This window comes from Pagrus pagrus, assembly GCF_965226575.1.
Source record: "Pagrus pagrus genome assembly, chromosome: 13".
Taxonomy (NCBI): Eukaryota; Metazoa; Chordata; class Actinopteri; order Spariformes; family Sparidae; genus Pagrus; species Pagrus pagrus.
This window is the reverse complement of record NC_140197.1, coordinates 6,561,842-6,586,959: the sequence shown is the minus strand read 5'-3', so window position 1 is coordinate 6,586,959 and position 25,118 is coordinate 6,561,842. Positions and strand designations below refer to the sequence as shown.

At 40.4% G+C, this 25,118-nt stretch overlaps 1 protein-coding gene across 6 annotated transcripts in view; it reads left to right on the top strand.

Annotated features, from left to right (window-relative positions):
- The window catches only part of rbfox1 (RNA binding fox-1 homolog 1), a 433,204-nt gene that overhangs the window by 322,422 nt on the left and 85,664 nt on the right, over nucleotides 1–25,118 (top strand). For 4 of the 6 annotated variants that reach the window (XR_014623865.1, XM_084370875.1, XM_084370874.1 and 1 more), the window contains exon 9: nucleotides 69–108. The exons of the other annotated variants lie outside the window; for them this stretch is intronic. Coding sequence is in view for 3 of the 4 variants with exons in the window: in XM_084370875.1 (XP_084227001.1) it covers nucleotides 69–108 (40 nt within the window). In the remaining variant the exon portion in view is untranslated. The remainder of the gene's footprint in view (nucleotides 1–68; nucleotides 109–25,118) is intronic. 6 annotated transcript variants of the gene reach the window in all.

Genomic DNA, 25,118 nt, shown 5'->3' with positions numbered 1-25,118 from the left:
CTAATGTGGATGTTTTTGTTTTATTGTGTGTTTGTTTGTCTGTTTGTTTGTGTTTGCATCCTCTGCAGTGTTGTTTACCAGGATGGATTTTATGGTGCAGATATCTATGTAAGTATTATTTACTGGTATGAAATTGCATGCTACATTGCCATCTCCATGGTTTCTGCCCTGTTGCTACGCACATGCAAGCCCCCAAACCTCCATACTAATACATGGCTTCACAGTCAGCCTGGGGAGCAGATAGCTGGTCTTGTCACAGCCTGCGGTTCAGAGAATGACCCGAGCAAAGAGACTATAGGCTACAAACATCAACAGGCACTTTGAGCAAGGCACAAGCTGCACTCTAACCAAAAGGCAAACAAAACTATTTTTTAACAGATCCAAATACATAAAGCCTACTGCAACTACAATCACAGGGGTACAAATTAATGAGACTTAAAAGTCCAGCTGAAATGTCAGTGATATATTCTTCCACATATTAATGTGTTTTCTGTAAAAATAGTCAGATAGGGAGGGACTCATTGTAGCCGACAGCGTGTGTGCAGAATGTGAGTTACATACCCCCGCAATGCATTACATGTAAAGTAAAGTAAAAAGTAAAGTAGCCAGCTATGTCTCTAAGTGAACATGGTCAATGAAGTAATCAAAGGGCCGGCCAAACATGAGCTGGACCTTTTGCAGCATACAAGACCGACGGCTGACAATTTGATGACAGGGAATACAGTACAGAGACGCGGTTGGTCTCACAGTCTGTGTTTGGCCCCAACACTGGCCGTGTTCACTTGCCCAGTAGAGCCGCTGTTAGCAGTTACTTTAGCAACAAGTAAAGTCATCTGTTCATCAGGAAACTCTGGAAATCACAGAGGGTTCAGGCAGAGCAAACAGAGGTCATTAGAAGGAAAACCAGAAAACATTATATCCATAAAATATTATCCAGTTATACCCAAATCAGTTGATAAAGTAAATTTGTGTTTTTGTACCTTACTCAGTGCAACACTCTGAAACACATGGGTAGATGGCTTGATATTACTGGTTGAAGCTTATGTAAGTGTATGTGTAATCATGACCGATTTCAGTATAAAATACAAAGAAATAGATTTTGTGTTATTTGGCAAATACTGTTAAATAGGTGCACAATGTGACCATGGATGTTATCTAAAATGGTTAAAAAAGGCATTTTTCATTTCAGCTCAACTTTAAAAGGAAAAAATTATTTTCCTTTATAAATCCTTAAATTTATATAAGCTAAACCAGTTAAAACAATAACTGCGCTTACTAGTGCAATATAAACAACTTGACTTTAACTCAGTAGACCTTGTGTGAGAAAGTTCACGCTACACCTCCATGTCACTTCAAATGTTGTCAAGCAGCAGGATAGAGAACGCCAGCTGTGCTTGTGAATTACGTTCATCATCAAAGCCTACACCAAGCATGATTGGGTAGAAATTGGTCGAATGAAATGTAGGAACCATATTTTCCTATCCTGATCATGTCAGAAAATTAATAAAATGATGCAGTGTAGACCTTTAATTAAGATTCTCAGATAAATCTTTGAGGGCTAATTTACAATGATGCAGAGATTACACCATTAAAAAACACAAATATACAAATTAGCAAGCCAAATCAGCAAAAATATTTATCATATGAAACCATACAGATCAACAAAACCAATCAAGTGTCCAAAAGTTTTCAATTTAAACTCTTTTTGCAAGAGATTCCATGAGACTGCTGCACTAACACTCAAAGCAAACTTTCCAAGATCAGCTCTGGCATGAAGAACTTAGAACCAGCCAGTCACTGCAAGGAGTTTAAAGTGGACCAGGGTAAAGCAGTATAGATGTGACGTATGACGGTAGTTTTCTAATCAGGGCTGTATACAGTTTATACAGACATGAATACTTATTGTGTCTCTCAGTCAGAGAGGACCAGACAACCTTATCATAAATGATACAGTGGTGACTGTTGTAGCTATCTCCAGTGATAAACCTCAAGGCTGAATGATAAACAGAATATAAGGGCCTAAGTGTGGTGGTAAATTACATCCACATCGTCCAGAACTGACAGGAATGTTGATTCAATAATCCCCTTTCTACAAATCAAAGGAAAGTTAGTTTTGTTTCTCCATAAAAAAGCCTATTTTTTGCCATAATTTGCCAATAAAGTGATAAGATATTTAAATGTTAGTTTGTCTTCAAGCCGGTTGCCCAAATACTTGTATTCTGTAACCCTTTCAATAATCAAACCCTTGATAGTTGAGATAGGCCGAGATGGTGGATCTTGAGAAAACGTATCAACTTCAGGTTAATAAGTGAATGTTGACATTAAAGGAGCGTTGCTGTTTCTTGATTGATAATTGAACTGAATCAGCAATACAGTACAAGATAGTATCATCCGCTTACAGATGTATCTGAAAACTACGTCGGAAAGAGACAATTCAATTGGTGTAAATGGTGAACAGGACAGGGTCCAGAATAGATCCCTGCAGCATGCCTGTGGTAACTGGAAGTAATCCAGACTGGGCTCCCCAATCCTCACACACTTACATCTATCACATAAGTAATTTTGAAACCAGCTGCATACATCCCTATCAAGGCCTGTAAAGAACAGTCTAAAAGCAGAGAATGATCGACTGTATCAAATGCTTTTGCTAAATCTATGAATATACTGTTGCTGCACAGTGTTTCCTCCGACTAAACCGATATTTAAGCACAGGTGTACTGCAGTTGAGGTGGTGCTGTGATTAGCTCTTAAACCAGGCTGATGTGGACATAGCATACAATGTTCTGATAACAGGGACTCTGGGATAGCCATATATACACAATCATTAATTGTGGGAGGGGTCCTTGTCAGTCTATCCTGAACTTAGTGAGTGGTGGCAGCAAAATGTTTATTAAAAGCTGAGCAGAAGTCATTCAATTCCGACAATAAGCAGCCATCAAATTTGACACAAGGAGGGTAGAGGAATAGTGGCCTGAATGTTATTGACAGCTTTCCAAAATTTGTCCGGATCTGAATAGGAGTTATTAATAATGTCCAGATACCATGTTGACTTGGCAGTCCTAACTGCAGCTGTGCACTTGTTTCTTAAGCGTCTAAATTATGTCTAGAAGATCTGAAACTCAAGATGTTTTCTGTGTTTTCTGCAAACTAACACACCTCCAACATGCCATCAAGGTAACCTCCATTTCACCTTTTCATGTTGTCCTGTGGAAAACTATGCCTGCTATGCCGTCATGACTAAAACTATAACATTTGCTCACGGCTCAATTCAGCATAGGTATCCCTATCAGTTTACACGATAATTACTGCGACTTTGTTGTCTTACTGGTGAAATCAGTGCTAGTTCTTGATTAATTTACCATATGAGTTATTAAAAGGGCAATTTGTAAGATATGACCAGAATTGTTGTTGTTATTTCGTTATTATCAACAGAATGTACAGAAACAATAGTCTTGACATTTTGTGAAAGACGTTTGTAGCATGCTACCCAGTGTACTGTCTTGTAATATCCTTTTACAATCTGGTAATTACCTGGTAATAAGATGTATTTACCTTGTAATAACCAAGTACATACCAGGTAATTACCCAGTATTTACAAGATATTTTTCTGACTTCTACCAGGCATTTACCCAATAATTACCTGGTAGATACACAGTAATTGTATATTGTAGATTTTAATCAATCAATCAATCACAATTTATTTATAAAGCACATTTAAAACAACCTCAGTTGACCAAAGTGCTGTACAATTGCAAAAGCACAACAAAGTTAATCACAAACACTACAACAAACAATTAAAACAACACAAGGGAACCCGGTAGTTAAAAATATTTACCTGATATTTATCTGGTAAATACCAACAAGTTACCTGGTATTTACTAGATATTTTCCTGACAACTACCAGGTATTTACCCAATAATTACCTGGTAGATATCCTGCAATTGCATATTGTAGACTATAAACCCACTGAATGTGTCTATATGTGACTTTGTTATAACTTAGATATTTACCTGGTACTTACCAGGTATTTACTCGAAAATGATCACATATTTACCTGGTAACTACCACTTATTTACCTGGTAGTTACCTAATATTTACCTGGTAAATGCCAACAAGTTACCTAGTATTTACTAGATATATACAGAAAACTACCAGGTATTTATCCAGGAATTATAGATTATGTATTACCAATCAACCTGTGTAGTGACAGTGAGGGTAGTAATGACTCTGATATTTACCTGGTAATTACCCAGTATTTACCTGATAACTTGCAACTATTTACTGAGTAATTACTTTCCAATTACCCAGTAGTTAAAATTTACCCAATAACCCCCATGTATTTATGCAGATATTAACTGGTATTTACCCAGTAATTAGGAATGTGTAACTACATTCCAAAACATTATCAGGTAAAACCTTGGGAATTACCCTGAAAGGAAGGTGGAACTGTACTGTAAAAGGAAGCGTGGTTTGTTTCAATGATATTACCATGTACTTTCCTGGTAATTGTAGATTATAATCATCCCATCAGGGTGTGTAGATTTGAACATGGTATCTCGCAAAAACTCCCATATCTCCCTGATAATTATCAGGTAAATATCGGGGTGATATCGGAGTTTTACAGTAGTTACCCTGTAAGAAAGGTGGAACTGTACCGTAAAAGGAAGCATGGTTTGTTTCAGTGATATTACCATGTACTTTCCTGTTAATTAGTAGTGGTATTACAGGTACGGTATACCGTGTCAGTGTTACCTGGCAATAATTCATACTTCCCCAGTAATTACCAGGTATTTACCCAGTATTTAGTAGATTTTTGGTACTTACCCAGTAATTAGGAACTTGAACCACATACATTCCAAAACATTATCAAGTAAAACCTTGCAAGTTACCCAGTAAGTAAGGTGTAACTGTACTGTAAAAGGAAGCCTTGTTTGTTCCTGTACTGTTACCATGTTCTTACAATATCTTTTGGAATAAATCTGCTTTTTGTATATGTTCTGCAATCTTACCAGGTAAGACCAGGAAAGTCTACAATTTATAGAGTAAGTAGAAGCTGTACAATAAAAGAAAGCCTTTGAGCCTTTGCACCATAAAGAATATGCAAATTTCCCTGAGGGATCAATAAAGTGAACTTAACTTAACAACTTAACTAGTGTTTATTCAATCGGAAAACGATGACAACAGAGGTGAACACAACGCAGTACAGTACTTCATCACTGGTTACACTTTGTAAAATGCTCTTATGTCTTTAAATAAGCATCCAAGAATGCCCTTCCTATGCTCTTTCCCGAGCCAGTGGTTCCACTCAATGAACCTTAAGTTCATCTTCAAGGCCTTCTCTGTCAGGTTCCCCCTGTACCTGTAGATGTCCTCCTTATAAGTCCGCCATGTCCGTTCAATGTGCTGTGTATGAGCACCAGTCCCAGGGTGGACAAAATACCTCTGGTGATTTACCTGGTAGTGTATGTAGCCGTCATGGGACAACCGGTTGTAGGAACGCCAGCAATCACTAATGATTTCACTTCCAGGTCTAACATATTTTCTAATGATTGTGAGCAATCTCCTCCTGGTTCGACTTTCAACCAGTTTTAAAACAGGGCGTCTACGGGACCACCTGACTTCCATCATCCCAAAGACCCATGAGCGACGTAGCCAGGTCTTTCCAAATCGTTCAAGTCCATACTGAAAATAAACAAAATGTCATGCTTAAAGGCATTCCAACTTAAATGCAACATTTGAGAATGTTAAAGTCGCAATCACTTTGGTGCTTTATAGATTGTAGATGTTTTTGAGTGGACTATCCCTTTCATTTCTTTAAAACCTATTGTCCTTGTTTTAACAGCTACTTAATACTCAACCGTATAACACAAAACAGAAATTGACATTTTATGAACAAATTAAAGCTGCAAGCAGCGATGAACGGGCCCTCGCAGTCCACGCGTGTCGGAGCATGCTGATGTCGCGGCGTGCTGCTGTCGCTACATGCTGCTGTCAGGGCATGCTGCTGTCGCGGCTTGTTCATGCAACAACTTCCGCTGAGGAATCAAAAGTGAAGGCAGGCAAGCTGTTCTTTCGTCATTTAGCAATAAAAGCGCCCCCTATTGGGCGATTTGCACCAAATTTTTCACAAACCGTCATCGGGCCATGGAACACAATTAAAAAAACTTTAGTGTTAATGGGAGTCTATTTCATCAAGATATGGAAGATTGTCTGGCTGACCACAATGTGCTGGAAATTGTTGTTTCATATTTTGGCCGTTGTTTGGACTACCACAATTCTTTTAATAACTTTTTGTCAGGAGGGTCCACAGATGCTGTGTGCAAAGTTTGGTGCAAATCGGAGAGATTGGGTGGGAGGAGTTCAAAAAAGTAGGTTTGCGACTTTCCGGAATTTGCAAATGGAATTGTGGTGCGAAAGTGGGCGTGGCTTACTTCACACAATTCAGCTGAATGCAGGGAACACATAGATATAAGGTTTTAAACTGTGCGACATATTATGTGGGAGTTATTCACCAAAAACGCTTTTGTCTTGATAACAGCGCCACCTGCTGGTGATTTTTGGTGTGTGAGATACAGGGGCCAGTCTATACCACCCCAATGAGTTTCATATCCATAAGTGTTATGGTGTGGGCACAGTGGCAAATATAAAATGAAACTGCCACCAGAGCGCCACCTAGTGTCGGATCGGTAAGATTTTCGTCAGCTATCCTCAGGAGGGCATTGGCAATGAGTGTACCAAGTTTCATGTTAATCCAACAAATGGATGTGGAGATATAAATTACTCCAATTTAAAGAGCGCCACCTAGTGGTCATTGGCCAAAACTTTGCACAGAGCCTTAGGGGCTCATGTCGAAGTAGTATCCTGAGTTTGATGTTATTCGGACACACCAATGTGGAGATATGCAACACTTCCTGTTTTGAGCGAAATCTGCTGGAATTTGTAATTTAATAATTTGAGTATTGTTTGGAGTATCAAAATTATTTTAATAACCTTTTGTCAGGAGGGTCCACAGATGCTGTGTGCAAAGTTTTGTGCAAATCTGTCAAACTGCCTGGGAGGAGTTCGAAAAAGTAGGTTTGCGACATTTCGCGAGCTAGCGAAAAAAAACGGTGGCCTATACCCAGAGATTCAGGAGGATTCACTGAACGCGTGGATATAAGGTTTTTGAATGTGCGACAAAGTATGTGGGAGTTATTAGGCAAAACGCACTTTCGTTGATAAAAGCGCCACCTAGTGGTGAAAATTCACAGCGACAACAGATTATAACATTTTTCGCCAGTTGTGACGTATATTCCAAGTTTGGTGAGTTTTGGGGTATGTTCAGGCAGTGAAAAATGCGATCATTTTGGCCTAAAAAAAAAAAAAAAAAAAAATTAAAACTGCAAGCAGTGATGAACGGGCCCTCGCAGTCCACGCACGTCGGGGTGTGTTGTTGTTGGGGTGTGCTGCTTACCCGGCCCCATTGGCCAATTATTGTGTACACATGTCTTAACTGTCCGTGTTTGGGTGGGCTGCTCCTGCCTGTAGTAAATAATGTATGCTGAAGTTCGAAGAACTCCCTGCAATCCACATGAAGAACAAATAATGAGACAACTACACTGCGTGACCTTACAGACTCTTAAACACAGGTTTGTATCCATTAGCAAGGCAGCACTGCCATCTGTTGAAGAAAGCCTGAATTTACAATCAAAAGGGAAGGCAGTAAAGCGGCTCTTTCAACATTTGGCAATTAAAGCGCCACCCATTGGCTGATTAGCACTAAATTTTTCACAAACCGTCATCGGGCCATGGAACACAATTAAAAAACTTCAGTGTTAATGGGACTGTATTTCATGAAGATACATGAAGTTAAACAATGCAAGAGGCTTAGAAATGGGTTCCTACAGAATGGGAAAAGCCATAAGGGGCCACTGCACTGCCACGCCCACCAGGAATAACGTAGGCAAAAGCTTTTCACAACTTGTCATCATCAAGGCATGAGGATAATACTTAGTGACTGCAAAGTCTGTGGCGTTAAATCTGTAGGCCAAGTTAAATAATGTACGAGGCATAGAAATGGGTGACAATGGCGGCGAAATCTCAACTTTGAACCAATATGGCAGACTTCCTGTTGGACTGAGGTTATGGGTCCAAGAGGGGTTTTTGTGCATCTGGTCATGATACATAAGCGTTCCGAATTCTGTTCATGTACGTGTGTGTAGGAGGCGGGGCTTTAAGATTGAAATATTCCAGGGGGCGTTATGGAGCCATTTAGCGCCCCCTGCTGGTCATTTTTGGTGTGTGAGTTACAGGGGCTAGTCTATACCACCCCTATCAATTTCATATCCATAAGTGTTATGGTGTGGGCACAGTACCAAATATAAAATTAAACTGCCACCAGAGCGCCACCTAGTGGGAAATCGGTAACCCCTTTTTCAGCTATCGTCAGGAGGGCAGTGGCAATGAGTGTACCAAATTTTATGATAATCCGACCAACGGATGTTGAGATATAAATTACTTTAATTTAAAGAGCGCCACCTAGTGGTCATCGTCCAAAATTTTGTACAGAGACTTAGGGGCTCATGTGGAAGTAATATCTTGAGTTTCATGTCATTCGGACAGACCAATGTGGAAATGTGCAACACTTCCTGTTTGGTACGATATCTGCAGGAAGTTGTTAATTAATAACTTGAGTAATCTTTGGAATATCAACATGCTTAGCACAACTCTGGGTCAGGAGGGTCCACAGATGCTGTGTGCAAAGTTTGATGCAAATCGGTGAAATTGTCTGGGAGGAGTTAGCAAAAGTAGGTTTGCGACGTTTTGCGAATTTGCGAAAAAATTAGGTAACCGGAAATGGGCGTGGCCTATATCAAGAGATTCAGCACAATTCACTGAACGCGTGGATATAAGGTTTTTGAATGTGCGACAAAGTATGTGGGAGTTATGAGGCAAAACGCACTTTGCCTGATTATAGCGCCACCTAGTGGTGGAAATTCACAACGACAACAGATTAAAAAAAAATTCGCCAGGTCTGATCTATATTCCAAGTTTGGTGAGTTTTGGGGTATGTTCAGGCCGCCAAATATGCAATCTCGGGGAAGGAAAAAAAATAATAATTAAAACTGCAAGCAGTGATGAACGGGCCCTCGCCCCCCCACGTACGTTGGGCTGTGGCAACGTCAGAGGCCGCGCGCCTAGATGTGTGCTCGCCCGTTACCTGTCGAAAGTTCCTACCTAAATGGGATACGTGTCACACAAAACACAGCAGTGACATCTTCAGTGACTTCCTGTGTCCAGTGGGTGGAACTACAGATATGACGTAGTATTGATGCAGAGACGTATTTTGGGTGAGCCCCTCTACATGTGTGACCAATTTGATGCAGATGGGAAATTGTATGTTGAAGTTAGAAGGACTTCCTGCGTGATGGCGAAGGATCAAAATTGACCACACGGCCACGCCCACCAGGCACAACGCAGGCTGTTGAAGGTATGAGGATGCTGCTGAGTGAATGTGAAGTCTGTGGTGTTAAATCTGTAGGATAAGTTAGTTAAAGTACGAGGCATAGACATATTGGCTCAGTACAGAACGGGAAAAGCCATAAGGGGGTCATCGAAATTGACCGCACTGCCACACCCACCAGGAATAATGTAGGCAAAAGCTTTTCACAACTTTTCATCATCAAGGCATGAGGATGATACTTGGTGACTGGGAAGTCTGTGGTGTTAAATCTGTAGGCCAAGTTAAACAATGTACAAGGCTTAGACATGGGTTCCTACAGAATGGGAACAGCCATAAGGGGGGTCGCGAAGTTGAACACACTGCCACGTCCACTAGAAATAACGTAGGTGAAAGCTTTTTACAACTTTTCATTATCAAGGTCTGAAGATGATATATAGTGAGTGTGAAGTCTGTGGCGTTAAATCTGTAGGACGAGTTAATTAAAGTACGAGGCATAGAAATGGGTACCTACAAAATGGAAAAAGCCATAAGGGGGTCATCGCAATTGAACGCACTGCCACGCCCACTAGGAATAACGTAGGTGAAAGCTTTTAACAACTTTTCATTATCAAGGTCTGAAGATGATATATAGTGAATGTGAAGCCTGTGGCGTTAAATCTGTAGGCCAAGTTAAACAATGAACGAGGCATAGAAATGGGTGACAATGGCGGCGAAATCTCAACTTTGAACCAATATGGCAGACTTCCCGTTGGACTAAGGTTATAGGTCCAAGAGGGTTTTTTGTGCATCTGGTCATGATACATAAGTGTACCGAATTTTGTTCATGTTTGTGAATGTAGGAGGCGGGGCTTAAAGTTTGAAATATTCCAGGGGGCGCTATGGAGCCATTTAGCGCCCCCTGCTGGTCATTTTTGGTGTGTGAGTTACAGGGGCCAGTCTGTACCACCCCTATCAATTTCATATCCATAAGTGTTATGGTGTGGGCACAGTACCAAATATAAAATTAAACTGCCACCAGAGCGCCACCTAGTGGAAGATCGGTAGCCCCTTTTTCAGCTATCGTCAGGAGGGCAGTGGCAATGAGTGTACCAAGTTTTATGATAATCCGACCAACGGATGTTGACATATAAATTACTTTAATTTAAAGAGCGCCACCTAGTGGTCATCAGCCAAAATTTTGCACAGAGCCTTAGGGGCTCATGTGGAAGTAGTATCCTGAGTTTCATGTCATTCGGACAGACCAATGTGGAGATATGCCACACTTCCTGTTTAGTACGAAATGTGCAGGAAGTTGTCATTTAATAACTTGAGTATTCTTTGGAATATCAACATTCTTTTAAATGGTTTGTGTCAGGAGGGTCCACAGATGCCGTGTGCAAAGTTTGGTGCAAATCGGAGAAATTGGCGGTGAGGAGTTAGCAAAAGTACGTTTGCGACATTTTGCTAATTTGCGAAAAAATTAGGTAACCGGAAATGGGCGTGGCCTATATCACAAGATTCAGCACAATTCACTGAACGCGTGGATATAAGGTTTTTGAATGTGCGACAAAGTATGTGGGAGTTATGAGCCAAAACGCACTTTGCTTGATTATAGCGCCACCTAGTGGTGAAAATTCACAACGACAACAGATTAAAAATTTTTTCGCCAGGTCTGATCTATATTCCAAGTTTGGTGAGTTTTGGGGTATGTTCAGGCCGCCAAATATGCGATCTCGGGGAAGGAAAAAAAATAATAATTAAAACTGCAAGCAGTGATGAACGGGCCCTCGCCCCCCCACGTACGTTGGGCTGTGGCAACGTCAGAGGCCGCGCGCCTAGATGTGTGCTCGCCCGTTACCTGTCGAAAGTTCCTACCTAAATGGGATACGTGTCACACAAAACACAGCAGTGACATCTTCAGTGACTTCCTGTGTCCAGTGGGTGGAACTACAGATATGACGTAGTATTGATGCAGAGACGTATTTTGGGTGAGCCCCTCTACATGTGTGACCAATTTGATGCAGATGGGAAATTGTATGTTGAAGTTAGAAGGACTTCCTGCGTGATGGCGAAGGATCAAAATTGACCACACGGCCACACCCACCAGGCACAACGCAGGCTGTTGAAGGTATGAGGATGCTGCTGAGTGAATGTGAAGTCTGTGGTGTTAAATCTGTAGGATAAGTTAGTTAAAGTACGAGGCATAGACATATTGGCTCAGTACAGAATGGGAAAAGCCATAAGGGGGTCATCAAAATTGACCGCACTGCCACACCCACCAGGAATAATGTAGGCAAAAGCTTTTCACAACTTTTCATCATCAAGGCATGAGGATGATACTTGGTGACTGGGAAGTCTGTGGTGTTAAATCTGTAGGCCAAGTTAAACAATGTACAAGGCTTAGAAATGGGTTCCTACAGAATGGGAACAGCCATAAGGGGGGTCGCGAAGTTGAACACACTGCCACGTCCACTAGAAATAACGTAGGTGAAAGCTTTTTACAACTTTTCATTATCAAGGTCTGAAGATGATATATAGTGAGTGTGAAGTCTGTGGCGTTAAATCTGTAGGACGAGTTAATTAAAGTACGAGGCATAGAAATGGGTACCTACAGAATGGGAACAGCCATAAGGGGGGTCGCGAAGTTGAACGCACTGCCACGCCCACTAGGAATAACGTAGGTGAAAGCTTTTAACAACTTTTCATTATCAAGGTCTGAAGATGATATATAGTGAATGTGAAGCCTGTGGCGTTAAATCTGTAGGCCAAGTTAAACAATGTACGAGGCATAGAAATGGGTGACAATGGCGGCGAAATCTCAACTTTGAACCAATATGGCAGACTTCCCGTTGGACTGAGGTTATGGGTCCAAGAGGGTTTTTTGTGCGTCTGGTCATGATACATAAGTGTACCGAATTCTGTTCATGTACGTGCATGTAGGAGGCGGGGCTTAAAGTTTGAAATATTCCAGGGGGCGCTATGGAGCCATTTAGCGCCCCCTGCTGGTCATTTTTGGTGTGTGAGTTACAGGGGCCAGTCTGTACCACCCCTATCAATTTCATATCCATAAGTGTTATGGTGTGGGCACAGTACCAAATATAAAATTAAACTGCCACCAGAGCGCCACCTAGTGGAAGATCGGTAGCCCCTTTTTCAGCTATCGTCAGGAGGGCAGTGGCAATGAGTGTACCAAGTTTTATGATAATCCGACCAACGGATGTTGAGATATAAATTACTTCAATTTAAAGAGCGCCACCTAGTGGTCATCAGCCAAAATTTTGCACAAAGCCTTAGGGGCTCATGTGGAAGTAATATCTTGAGTTTCATGTCATTCAGACAGACCAATGTGGAGATGTGCAACACTTCCTGTTTGGTACGATATCTGCAGGAAGTTGTTATTTAATAACTTGAGTAATCTTTGGAATATCAACATGCTTAGCACAACTCTGGGTCAGGAGGGTCCACAGATGCTGTGTGCAAAGTTTGATGCAAATCGGTGAAATTGTCTGGGAGGAGTTAGCAAAAGTAGGTTTGCGACATTTTGCGAATTTGCGAAAAAACTAGGTAACCCGAAATGGACGTGGCCTATATCACGAGATTCAGCACAATTCACTGAACGCGTGGATATAAGGTTTTTGAATGTGCGACAAAGTTTGTGGGAGTTATGAGCCAAAACGCACATTGCTTGATTATAGCGCCACCTAGTGGTGAAAATTCACAACGACAACAGATTAAAAAATTTTTCGCCAGGTGTGATCTATATTCCAACTTTGGTGAGTTTTGGGGTATGTTCAGGCCGCCAAATATGCGATCTCGTGGAAGGACAAAGAATAATAATAATAACTAGAAAAATTGTATTTCCTGCGAAAATACAGTGTGAATGCTGACGGCTGAAGTGATTTCGCAAAAGCTGCTGAATGTGCTGGAAAACACTTGCCTAATGCATAAAAAATGCATAAAACTATGAGAATGAATGGTCAAGAATTTGCAGAAAAAGCTGATTTTTCAAAAGCTGAAAAGGCAGAAAGGCTGAAAAGTAATAGGCTGAAAGAGCTTAAAAAGCTGAACAGTTTGATAGTTGAACGGTTTCTATAGCTGAACCTGAAGCTGAATACTTGAAAAAGCTGAAATACAGAAAGCTGAATATTTCAAAAAGCTGAAAAGGTTGAAAAGCTGAAAAGTACAAGTTTGAAAGAGCTTAAAAAGCTGAATATTTTAATAGCTGAACGGTTTCTATAGCTGAACATGAAGCTGAATACTTGAAAAAGCTGTAGAGGCAGAAAGCTGAATATTTGAGAGCTTGAAAAGTTGAAAAGCTGAAAAGTACAAGGTTGAAAGAGCTTAAAAAGCTTAAGATTTTGATAGTTGAATGGTTTCTATGGCTGAACATAAAGCTGAATATTTGAAAAAGCTGAAAAGGGTGAAAAGCTGAAAGTAATAGGCTGAAAGAGCTTAAAAAGCTGAACAGTTTGACAGCCAAACAGTTTCTGTAGCTGCACATATGCTGGAGCAGTAGCAGAACCAAAGTTGAAAATGTCCCCATAAGAATGAATGGGAAAACACCTCCCAAACAGCTGCAGGTTTAGAAAAAAGTGTAATGGTTATGGCCAAAATATGTATACAGTGAGTAACAGGAGACATTGCTGAACCATGTGATGTATTTTTTATTTCTGTAGAGTGAAAAATGAGGGCACAAGAGCGAGAGACAAAACCGGTACCGTCTGCTCCACTCCAGAAATTTAGGCTCAAAGTTAACATTGCGGCTTATGGGGGAGTTGCTGGAGTGCTTGTCGCTCAAGGGCTTCTACAGCCAAAAGTTTAAGTCCCACATCTGAAATAAGAACATCATCTGAAAGCCAACAAGATTTCCTACATTTCTATGTATATATTGTCTATGTGAAGTAAAAGCTGTGGGACCCAAATCAAGCTGAAGAGAGTTTTTTCTAAAGTTTTTGCAGCTGCTCTCCACTCTAGCGATGATGTCACCCACTCTAGCTCACGCAATACACACCCATTATAAACCCAGAAGAGGAGCTAAAAATCCTTCAAACTAAAACTGTGATAATTTCAAAACCGTAAAAGATTTTCAAAAACTAAACACATGCCTAATAGTTCAAGGTCTTGTGAATAGTTTAAAGTTGGAATGGTGTCTCTAGCTCAAAGTATGAGGGAGCAGAAGAGGTTCAAAGTGGATGAGTTTTGAAGAGGATTTGAAGATTTTCCCATTTGCTTCCATATTATTTTTTTTTTTGAAAAAGCTGAATATTTGAAAAAGTTGAAAAGCTAAAAAGCTGAAAAGTACAAGGCTGAAAGAGCATAAATAGCTGAACATTTTGATAGTTGAACGGTTTCTATAGCTGAACGTATGCTGAAGTAGTAGCAGAATGAAATTTGAAAAAATCCCCATAAGGATGAATGGGGAAAATTTTGCAGAAAAAGCTGAATATTTCCAAAAGTATAAAAGATAGAGAAAAGAAAAATACACGCCATCATGTCCTTAACGAGCTGCACGTTTTGATAGTTGAATGGTTTCTGTAGCTCAAAATTTGTAGGAGGAGAAGCGAGCCAAAAAACGTACGGAATCAGGAATAATAATAACTTTAATAAATTCCGGAAGAACAATAGTGTGAATGCTTTGAAGCATTCACACTAATTAAAACTGCAAGCAGTGATGAACGGGCCCTCGCCCCCCCACGTACGTTGGGCTGTGGCGCCGTCAGAAGCCGCACGCCCAGATGTGTGCTTGCCCCTTGCCTGTGGAAATGTCCTACCTAAATGGGATTCGTGTCACACAAAACACAACAGTGACACCTTCAGTGACTTCCTGTGTCCAGTGGGTGGCACTATAGATACGACGTAGTATTGATGCAGAGACGTATTTTGGGTGAAGAATTTGCAGAAAAAGCAGATTTTTTCAAAAGCTGAAAAGGAAGAAAGGCTGAAAAGTAATAGGTTGAAAGAGCTTAAAAAGCTGAACATTTTGATAGTTGAACGGTTTCTCTAGCTGAACATGAAGCTGAATGTTTTGATAGCTGAATGGTTTCTATAGCTGAACATAAAGCAGAATTTTTGAAAAAGCTGAAAAGGTTGAAAAGCTGAAAGTAATAGGCTGAAAGAGCTTAAAAAGCTGAACAGTTTGACAGCCAGACAGTTTCTGTAGCTGCACAGATGCTGGAGCAGTAGCAGAACCAAAGTTGAAAATGTCCCAATAAGAATGAATGGGAAAACACCTCCCAAACACCTGCAGGTTTAGAAAAAAGTGTAATGGTTATGGCCAAAATATGTATACAGTGAGTAACAGGAGACATTGCTGAACCATGTGATGTATTTTTTATTTCTGTAGAGTGAAAAATGAGGGCACAACAGCGAGAGACAAAACCGGTACCGTCTGCTCCACTCCAGAGATTTAGGCTCAAAGTTAACACTGCGGCTTATGGCGGAGTTGCTGGAGTTCTTGTCACTCTAGGGCTTCCACAGCCAAAAGTTTAAGTCGCACATCTGAAATAGGATGATCATGTGAAAGCCAACAAGATTTCCTACATTTCTATGTATATATTGTCTATGTGAAGTAAAAGCCGTGGGACCCAAATCAAGCGGAAGAGAGTTTTTTCTAAAGCTTTTGCAGCTGCTCTGCACTCTAGCGATGATGTCACCCACTCTAGCTCACGCAATACACACCCATTATAAACCCAGAAGAGGAGCTAAAAATCCTTCAAACTAGCTGTTCTTTCATCATTTAGCAATAAAAGCGCCACCTATTGGTTGATTTGCACCAAATTTTGTACAAACCCTCATCAGGCCATCCAACACAATTACAAAAAGTTTAGTGTTAATTGGACTGTATTTCATCAAGATAGGCAAGACTGTGTGTTTGGCCACAATGTGCAGGAAATTGTTGTTTTATATTTTGGGCGTTCTTTGGACTATCACAATTCTTTTAATAACTTTTTGTCAGGAGGGTCCATAGATGCTGTGTGCAAAGTTTTGTGGAAATGGGAGAAATTGCCTAGGAGGAGTTCGAAAAAATGGGTTAGCGGTATTTAGCGAATTTGTGAATGGAATTCTGGCGCGAAAGTGGGCGTGGCCTACATCACACAATTCAGCTGAATGCAGGGAACACATGGACATACGATTTAACAATATGCACCATGTTATGTGGGAGTTATTAGCCAAAAAGGGTTTTGTCTTGATAACAGCGCCACCTGCTGGTCATTTTTGGTGTGTGAGTTACAGGGGCCAGTCTATACCACCCCAATGAGTTTCATATCCATAAGTGTTATGGTGTTGGCACAGTGCCAAATCTAAGATGAAACTGCCACCAGAGCGCCACCTAGTGTCGGATCGGTAACACATTCGTCAGGTATCCTCTGGAGGGCACTGGCAATGAGTGTACCAAGTCTTGTGTTAATCCGACCAACCGATGTTGAGATATAAAATAGTTGAATTTATACAGCGCCACCTGGTGGTCATCATCCCAAATTTTGAACAGAGCCATAGGGCCTCATCTGGAAGTAGGATCCTGAGTTTGAAGTCATTCGGACACACCGACGTGGAGATATGCAACACTTCCTGTCTGGAGCGAAATCTGCAGGAAGTTATAATTTAATAACTCGAGTATTCTTTGGAATATGAAAATTCTTTTAATAACTTTTTGTCAGGAGGGTCCACAGATGCTGTGTGCAAAGTTTGGTGCAAATCGGTCAAAGTGCCTGGGAGGAGTTCGAAAAAGTAGGTTTGCGACGTTTCGCGAGCTAGCGAAAAAAAACGGTAGGCGGATATGGGCCTGGCCTATAACCAGAGCGCGTGGATATAAGGTTTTTGAATGTGCGACAAAGTATGTGGGAGTTATTAGGCAAAACGCACTTTCCTTGATAATAGCGCCACCTAGTGGCGAAAATTGACAACGACAACAGATTATAAAAATTTTCGCCAGGTGTGACGTATATTCCAAGTTTGGTGAGTTTTGGGGTATGTTCAGGCAGTGAAAAATGCGATTTTGGGGATGGAACAATAATAATAATAATCCTAGCGAATCCAATAGGTCCTCGCACGAGATTCGTGCTCGGGCCCTAATAATAATCATTACAAAAACAATAGGGACCTCGCAGGTTCCCTGCTCGGGCCCTAATAATCATTACAATTACAATAGGGTCCTTGCAGGTTCCCTGCTCGGGCCCTAATAATCCTTACAGATACAATAGGTCCTCGCACGAGATTCGTGCTCGGGCCCTAATAATCCTAGCAGATACAATAGGTCCTCGCACGAGATTCGTGCTCGGGCCCTAATAATAAATAATCCTTACAGATACAATAGGTCCTCGCACGAGATTCGTGCTCGGGCCCTAATAATAATAATAAATAATCCTTACAGATACAATAGGTCCTGGCACGAGATTCGTGCTCGGGCCCTAATAATAATAATAATAATAATAAGGATGTGTGGCAATGATGCTCATCCCTTACCACCGATAGCCATCCTTGGTCATGTTCGTTCTTTTGAATTTCATTTTGTTGTTGCAAACAGGGCATCTTTTTTTCTTTGTCAATAGCCTCTCCTCCTGGAGCCATCCTATCAACTTTTTATGTCCTTGCGCTGTCCTCTCAAGTAATCTTCTTATCAAAGTCATGTTACGCTTTGCAGAGTAGTCTGTCTCAAGCTGCACAGACTAGCATCTCCGAGGGTCTCTTCGCGGGCATTCAACGGAGCATACGTAATGACGCAATGACGCATGATACGTAACACACGGAAACGTGAGGGGGCAGGGGGAGAAAAACTTAGATGCAAGTTGCAGTCGGACCACCACCCACGGATCTTCTGCAATACCTCCACCTTGGTAAGAAAGACATGCGACCCCCTTTTTCTCCATTTACTTGAACTTTTTGGATAAATTGTACTTCTTAGAGTCTTGATTAACTTTGTGAGGAAGAGAGAGAGCGAGAGACACACAGAGAGAGAGAGAAATTGCGCGCACTCTGCACCGCGTGTAGCAAAGACTATAGACAGACAGAAAGTGGAGGAGAGGGCTGATGGTTTGCTGGTTGAAGGTGAGAAAGACAGACTCCACTCACATAATATTCTCAGTACATGTCAGGTGTCGTGTGTTCACGTTTAACACCGGAGTTTGTCTGGTGCGTCACACACATGGTCTGAGGTGTGAGTCCATAAATGCTCCGCATTTGTATTGTCCTGAGCTGTCAGTCTGTCTTTAGCTTCCCTACGTTTATCAGCTGTCTGTATTCACACTGGTTTATTAGCTGCTACAGTACAAGCCACATGATCAGTGAAGTATTGACATGAAATCAAATGTCCAGGTGATGTTACCTGAGGTAAAATCAACTATAATGAGATTCAGTTCTGTGAAACATAAACAATATAATAGCATCAGCTAAACAGAACATGATGAAAAGCTTTAATATAACTGAGTATTAACAGTATGATAATATAACAGCTTTGACACATAGGCTTCATGTCCTGCTTATTAAAAGATTAGAGGATGAATGTAGTTTATTGGAGAATACATAGCAGCACTTTGACTATTTGTCCGCTCCACTTTATTCATTAATTTGATCATTTTACAGACAATAATTTAATAGAAAAAAATCTTAAAAATAAGTACAGTATTTACAATACATATACCTATCTGAAAAATGTTTGTGCCAGTGACCCCCCATACAAGACCTGTGTTGTTAAAATGTTTAGAAAATATTCCAATTTAGCTGTGTTAGTGTTTAAACTAATTTCTATGGTATATTAACTAATTATTATTAACTAATTTTGCTGGGGACTCCCAGGCTGGAACCCCCTCAAGGACCCCTGGGGGTCTCTTGACCCCACTTTGAGAACTACCATGATAGGACACTATTATTTATGTATATTATTACATTCTAGAGATACATTAAGCCTATGACTTCTCAGAGAGACTTTTTTTTATCAAAGCTGAGAATTTTCTATTCATACAGAAGAGACATTAAATACACACATGCGTTGTGAACTTGTAGATTGGCTATTTTCACTACTACTTAAAAGTGGAGGTTTTTTGATGAAATTCTCTAGACAATGTTTAAAAATGTCTTTTTACTTTCTGAAAAATGTATTTTAATTTATTTCCTTTACCCCTTATAGTCATGCCGAACACATGCAAAACCAAAAGAAAGCAGCACAGGATCAGCAAAGTTTTATTTTGTTACGATTGTTTCTAGCTCTTCTGACCCTGACACTTATTTTGGTGTTAGATTCCATACAAGATGCAACTGCAATTTGCACTTTTTGCACTTTTTTATAACATGTCCTACTTGTTTTGAAATATAAGTACACTTGAAAGCTATGCCACTGTTTTGCACTTTAACAGTACTGAAGTTACTCTCATCAAGTTTTGCAGATTAAGAGGATTAAACTGTCTTTGACAGTTCACCTGTTTTTGCGTATTTGTCACAGGTTGTGTGAAGGAGTGTAACAAAATGCATTGTATCTTTATGTAAAGGAAAGTTCAGGGTAATATCATTGAAACAAACCACGCTTCCTTTTACAGTACAATTCCACCTCTCTTACAGGGTAACTACTCTGTAAAACTCCGATATCACCCCGATATTTACCTGATAATTATCAGGGAGACATGGGAGTTTTTGCCAGGTACCATGTTCAAAACTACACACCCTGATGGGTGGTAGATGATTATAATCCACAGTTACCAGGAAAGTACATGGTAATATCATTGAAACAAACCACGCTTCCTTTTACAGTACAATTCCACCTTTCTTACTGGGTAACTACTCTGTAAAACTCCGATATCACCCCGATATTTACCTGATAATTATCAGGGAGATATGGGAGTTTTTGCCAGGTACCATGTTCAAAACTACACACCCTGATGGGTGGTAGATGATTATAATCTACAGTTACCAGGAAAGTACATGGTAATATCATTGAAACAAACCACGCTTCCTTTTACAGTACAGTTCCACCTTCATTACAGGGTAATTCACAAGGTTTTACCTGATAATGTTTTGGAATGTATGTGGTACACATTTCTAATTACTGGGTAAATAATAGTTAATATCTGCATAAATACATGGGGGTTATTATTATATAAATTGTAACTACTGGGTAATTAGAAAGTAATTACTTAGTAAATAGTTGCAAGTTACCAGGTAAATATCAGAGTCATTACTACCCTCACTGTCACTACACAGGTTGATTGGTAATACCTGGTAAGTACCAGGTAAATATCTAAGTTATTATCACCCTAACAAAGTCACATATAGACACATTCAGTTGGTTTATAGTTTACAATATACAATTACTGCATATCTACCAGGTAATTTTTGGGGTAAATGCCTGGTAGTAGTCAGAAAAATATCTTGTAAATACTGGGTAATTACCTAGTAAGTACTTGGTTATTACAAGGTAATTACATTAATTACCTTGTTATTACTTAGTAAATACATCTTATTACCAGGTAATTACCTGGTAATTACCAGACTGTAAAAGGAAGGGTTACCACAGTGGTATCAATAAATGTGAACATAGTATGCTGAAGTTGTCTGTTGCCATTGAGGATATAGCTTTTTTGAAATGAGTTGCATGAAGTCAGTGCCACAGCATGAATTTGGGCTTGCAGCCTCTTTGCTGAAAATATCCAGTCATGGAAGATAGATGGAAAGACAGGAAGCGGAGTCCTGCTCAGCCTTACTTTCCTTAAGTGAATCAGCAAATGTGATGGATTGGAACATTCCCTATGTGAGATTGTGTGTGTGAAGTGGCCTGACCTTGACCATATGCGCGCACACACACATACACACAGACTCACCAACTATTAATCTTCTTTCCAAACACAACACACACAGACACAGAGATTTAGGGTTGCCATCAGTCACTCAGTCAGGAGTGACAGTCCACAGTGGCTGGTGAATAACACAGGCCAACCTGTTCATTTTCCTGCCACGGCCCATCATCACATGCACTAAATATCACTTACTTGCTTCCACAGTTTATAGTGGTAATAATACATTGCTCATGTCAAGACAGACACAGTGTCTCAGTCATAGAGCATGGAAGGGTGGAAGGTGAAATGATTTGAGAAGTGCTGGAGTTGTCACTGAGCCTGGAAAAGAGAAAAATGGCTTTTGTTTTATGATAAATTAAAGCAGGGACTCTCGGCCATGCACCATATACAGCCAACAAGCTGCTGGCAAACAGAAAAAACACAAAGACTACCAAGCTGTAATATAACTGTCTATGTATTAACAATGAGTAAATAAACTTAAACTTACAAAAGGTTTGGATGGAGTAAAGAAACAAATGCAGACACGTGATGGCAAAGAAAGCTCATTGCATGCAAAGTCTGAAAACACAGCAGAAGGATAATATAAGCAAGTACAGAAAGTTTCAAGTCAAGACAAACAAGCACCAAGTCAAAGTGAAGTCTAAACATGTCCTTATGTTTTTTTTGTAAAGATTTAGGGAACAGTTAGTGCTGTAAATTTACAAAAGTAATAAATATTTTTTAGAATTTATAACTTTCAACTTTTTTACATTTCAAAGCAAAATGATCAATGTGCCTTGGAGCGGCAGCTTGATTTTACTTGGCACAACTGCATCATGTTCCGGTTGTAATGTGGCTGTGTCCCATCCCCTGCACGGCGTCATACCACACCCAGAGTGTTTTGGACGCAGAGAGATTTTGCTGCCCGATATTGTTGATTCAAATATTATTGATTGGTCAGTTTTCCTTGACTTTGGTTGTTCTACCTTGGTTAATAATGCTACATAGTTAAATCATTTATTTTTTTCTGTTTTGATGTGATATATGATCGGGAGTCTGCACAGGATGTCTAATTTTGAAAATTTACCAGATTCTCTATGCTGTGCCCAAGTATGATTTCATGCCCAGCATGATCTGCTTTGTGCGGCTTTATGCCAGTCAAAAATAGACTAGGCAGAGTTGTAGGCCGAGTAGAGCTGAGAGCTGCTTCTGGGATGAAAGTGTCTGGTCTAATGACAGGCATTGAGTAGCCATGGTCAGCTCCACTTTACAGCAGGAGTGTGATGCAGCCATGTAGTAGAGCTGTTATTCACATCATTTTCTCACTCCCAACTAGTCAAATACAGCAGTTTTGTAAGTGGCTTTAAGCTTCAGAATATGATGCTGCACCCCTCTAGCTTCAGTTTAGGATGTGACGGCCTATGCAGTCAAGTTTGCAATGAACAATATATGCTACGTCCGGTTAGACTTTTAAAGTAAAGCTTGTTGTCAAACAGTTAAGTCATTATGACATATTATGACTTTTGGACCATTATTTATGTTGTCAAACCGTCAAGGTTTGGTTAGGTTTAGGAAAAGATCATGTTACTAGTAGAAGTAGCACCATTTTTTGCTGACCACAGCATAATGTAGCTTGAATAATTCAAATGATATGTGAGATCATCAAAATGAACAGCTAATGAACCCCAAAAGTCATTTAAAAAAAAAAAAAATCTTTGGACAATATCCAGTCATTCGAAATTGTGAGGCTACAGTGTCAGGGAAATCAAGAGCTACTACTATCAATTTCAAACCAAAGTGGCAATTTTATATTTCGTCAAGTCAAGTTTTATACTGATGACTCAAGTCTGATGGAAGTCAAAATCACATGACTGACGAGTCCACACATACGCTAAATACTGATGAACACACCTTAGCTTAAAGGATAACTACCGTTTTTTACAACCTGGACCTTTTTTCTAGCAGTAGATTGATCTACTACCTCTGACCTGGAAGATGTCGTCTCTGAGCTGCGCGCACCCGCGACAGCCCGGCTTGTTTACCTGTAGCTGCTACTGCTAGTTTGACCCCGGATGTTGATAACGGACGAGCCCGGACTCAGAGGGGAATAGCGCTAGCATATCGTAACAAAATATTAGTGAAATTAACTAGTTTCGTGGCAGATAATGCGTTATATAGAGGCTGTGTGTCGCTGCCCCGTTACTCGCATTATATGGATATATCAGCGCTACACTGGATCTAATTTCGTCCGAACGACGCCAAATGACACCAAAGTTATCTGGGTGAGTAAATGACCATATATTTTGCTAGAAAAAAGGTCCAGGTTGTAAAAAACGGTAGTTATCCTTTAAGGCTAACCCAAGGTCTAACCAAGATTTATAATAGTTTTTGAATCTTGGAATTGTAATGTTAAAACTAAGAGAAATAGAGTGCTGTGGTGACGGAGAAGTTTCAGGCACTGACTATGTAATGGAAATGACTCTGGTTTTGTTATGTCGAGTTTCTGTCTGGACCCAAATGCAGAGAGAGCAGAGGCGGTAGTTGAGGTGCAACATAATTTATTAGAACTCAGAGGGTTCGCGGAGGGGGACGTAGTGGAGTGAGCCGGGCTGGTTGGCAGGCAAGTAGGCAGGCAGGCAGGCAGGTAAGGTCATCTGGGAGCTGCTCAGGTGGAACTCTGGAGGTCAGGGTGAAGAGGTGCTGGAGTTTTCTGCCACGTGGTAGAACAAACACAATCATATGAGACGGGGCTCACAGAGAAAAAACACAAGGAGATCCGTGGTATGTAGAATATTAGTTCTTGGAAAATACAAAGCTAACACAATGGTGAGAGGCCCTTGATAATAATCACCGTATCTGGCGGAACAATCTGGTGCCGGAGTGGAGATGAGACCTGGGTTATATAGCAGGGGATGATGAGTAGAATGATCTGCAGGTGCGCCTCTCTGCTGCTGCTGACACTGCTGCCACGCCCACAGGTCCAGACACACAGGTAAACAGGAGCAGGTGAGGGAAAAGGGAGGAGGAAGACAGACAGGGGGAGAACATAAAAAACATAACAACCCTGACTGCCACGGTCAGACCATGACAGGTTTGACATGGGACCTTTCTAGCGTGCCATTCAACCACCTCATTCTTTGCCATTTCATGTCTGCCTCTACTGTCAATACTCCAATGAAGGTCAAACAATTCTTTAAAAAATTCAATAATTATAATATATTTCTGCATTTGCTTGTGTTTATTTAAAGTGTGTTTATGTTTCATTCTAAACATGCTGCTTTTGTCCAGTTGCAACACGTTGAGCTGTCTCAGCCACCAAACTTACTAGTAGTATGACATGATGTTGTCCTTGTAATAAAAGCCTCTTCTCATCAGTAAAATGACCAAACAGGTTGAAAATGCATGAAAATGTGTTTAATTATGACCCATATTTACATTTATTGTTAGGCAACAACCTCTTATGGCTGTAGTAATTATTATAGCTGAAAAGGGGGAAGTGAGGAGAAGTAGCATGTTAAATAAAAAGTATGCATAGGGAGGAGGTTGGGGAAAGAAGCACAGGACTTTCATTCAGGATGCTGTTTGTGTCTAGTATGACACCAGAAGTCAGTTGTGTGTTCTTTTGACTTACTTACATAATAAAGTAACATCACATATGTAACATTAAGTTACACAGGTTACAAAAAGAAGATGAACAGTAAGAGAAGTTACAGAAGCAACATAGTGATTGTAACCAAACCACAATGTTTTCCTAAACCTAACAAAGTCATTTTCTTACCTGAACTTAATCAAAATGTCTGACTTAGTCAAAAGTTCCAGTATGTGTGTTGCTTTTTAATGGCCATGTTGTTTTGGGAAACACTGACAATTGTTATGACAATAAACTATTTAGTTGTTAAGGTATGAGGATGTGGGAAATAAAGTTGTTAGGATGA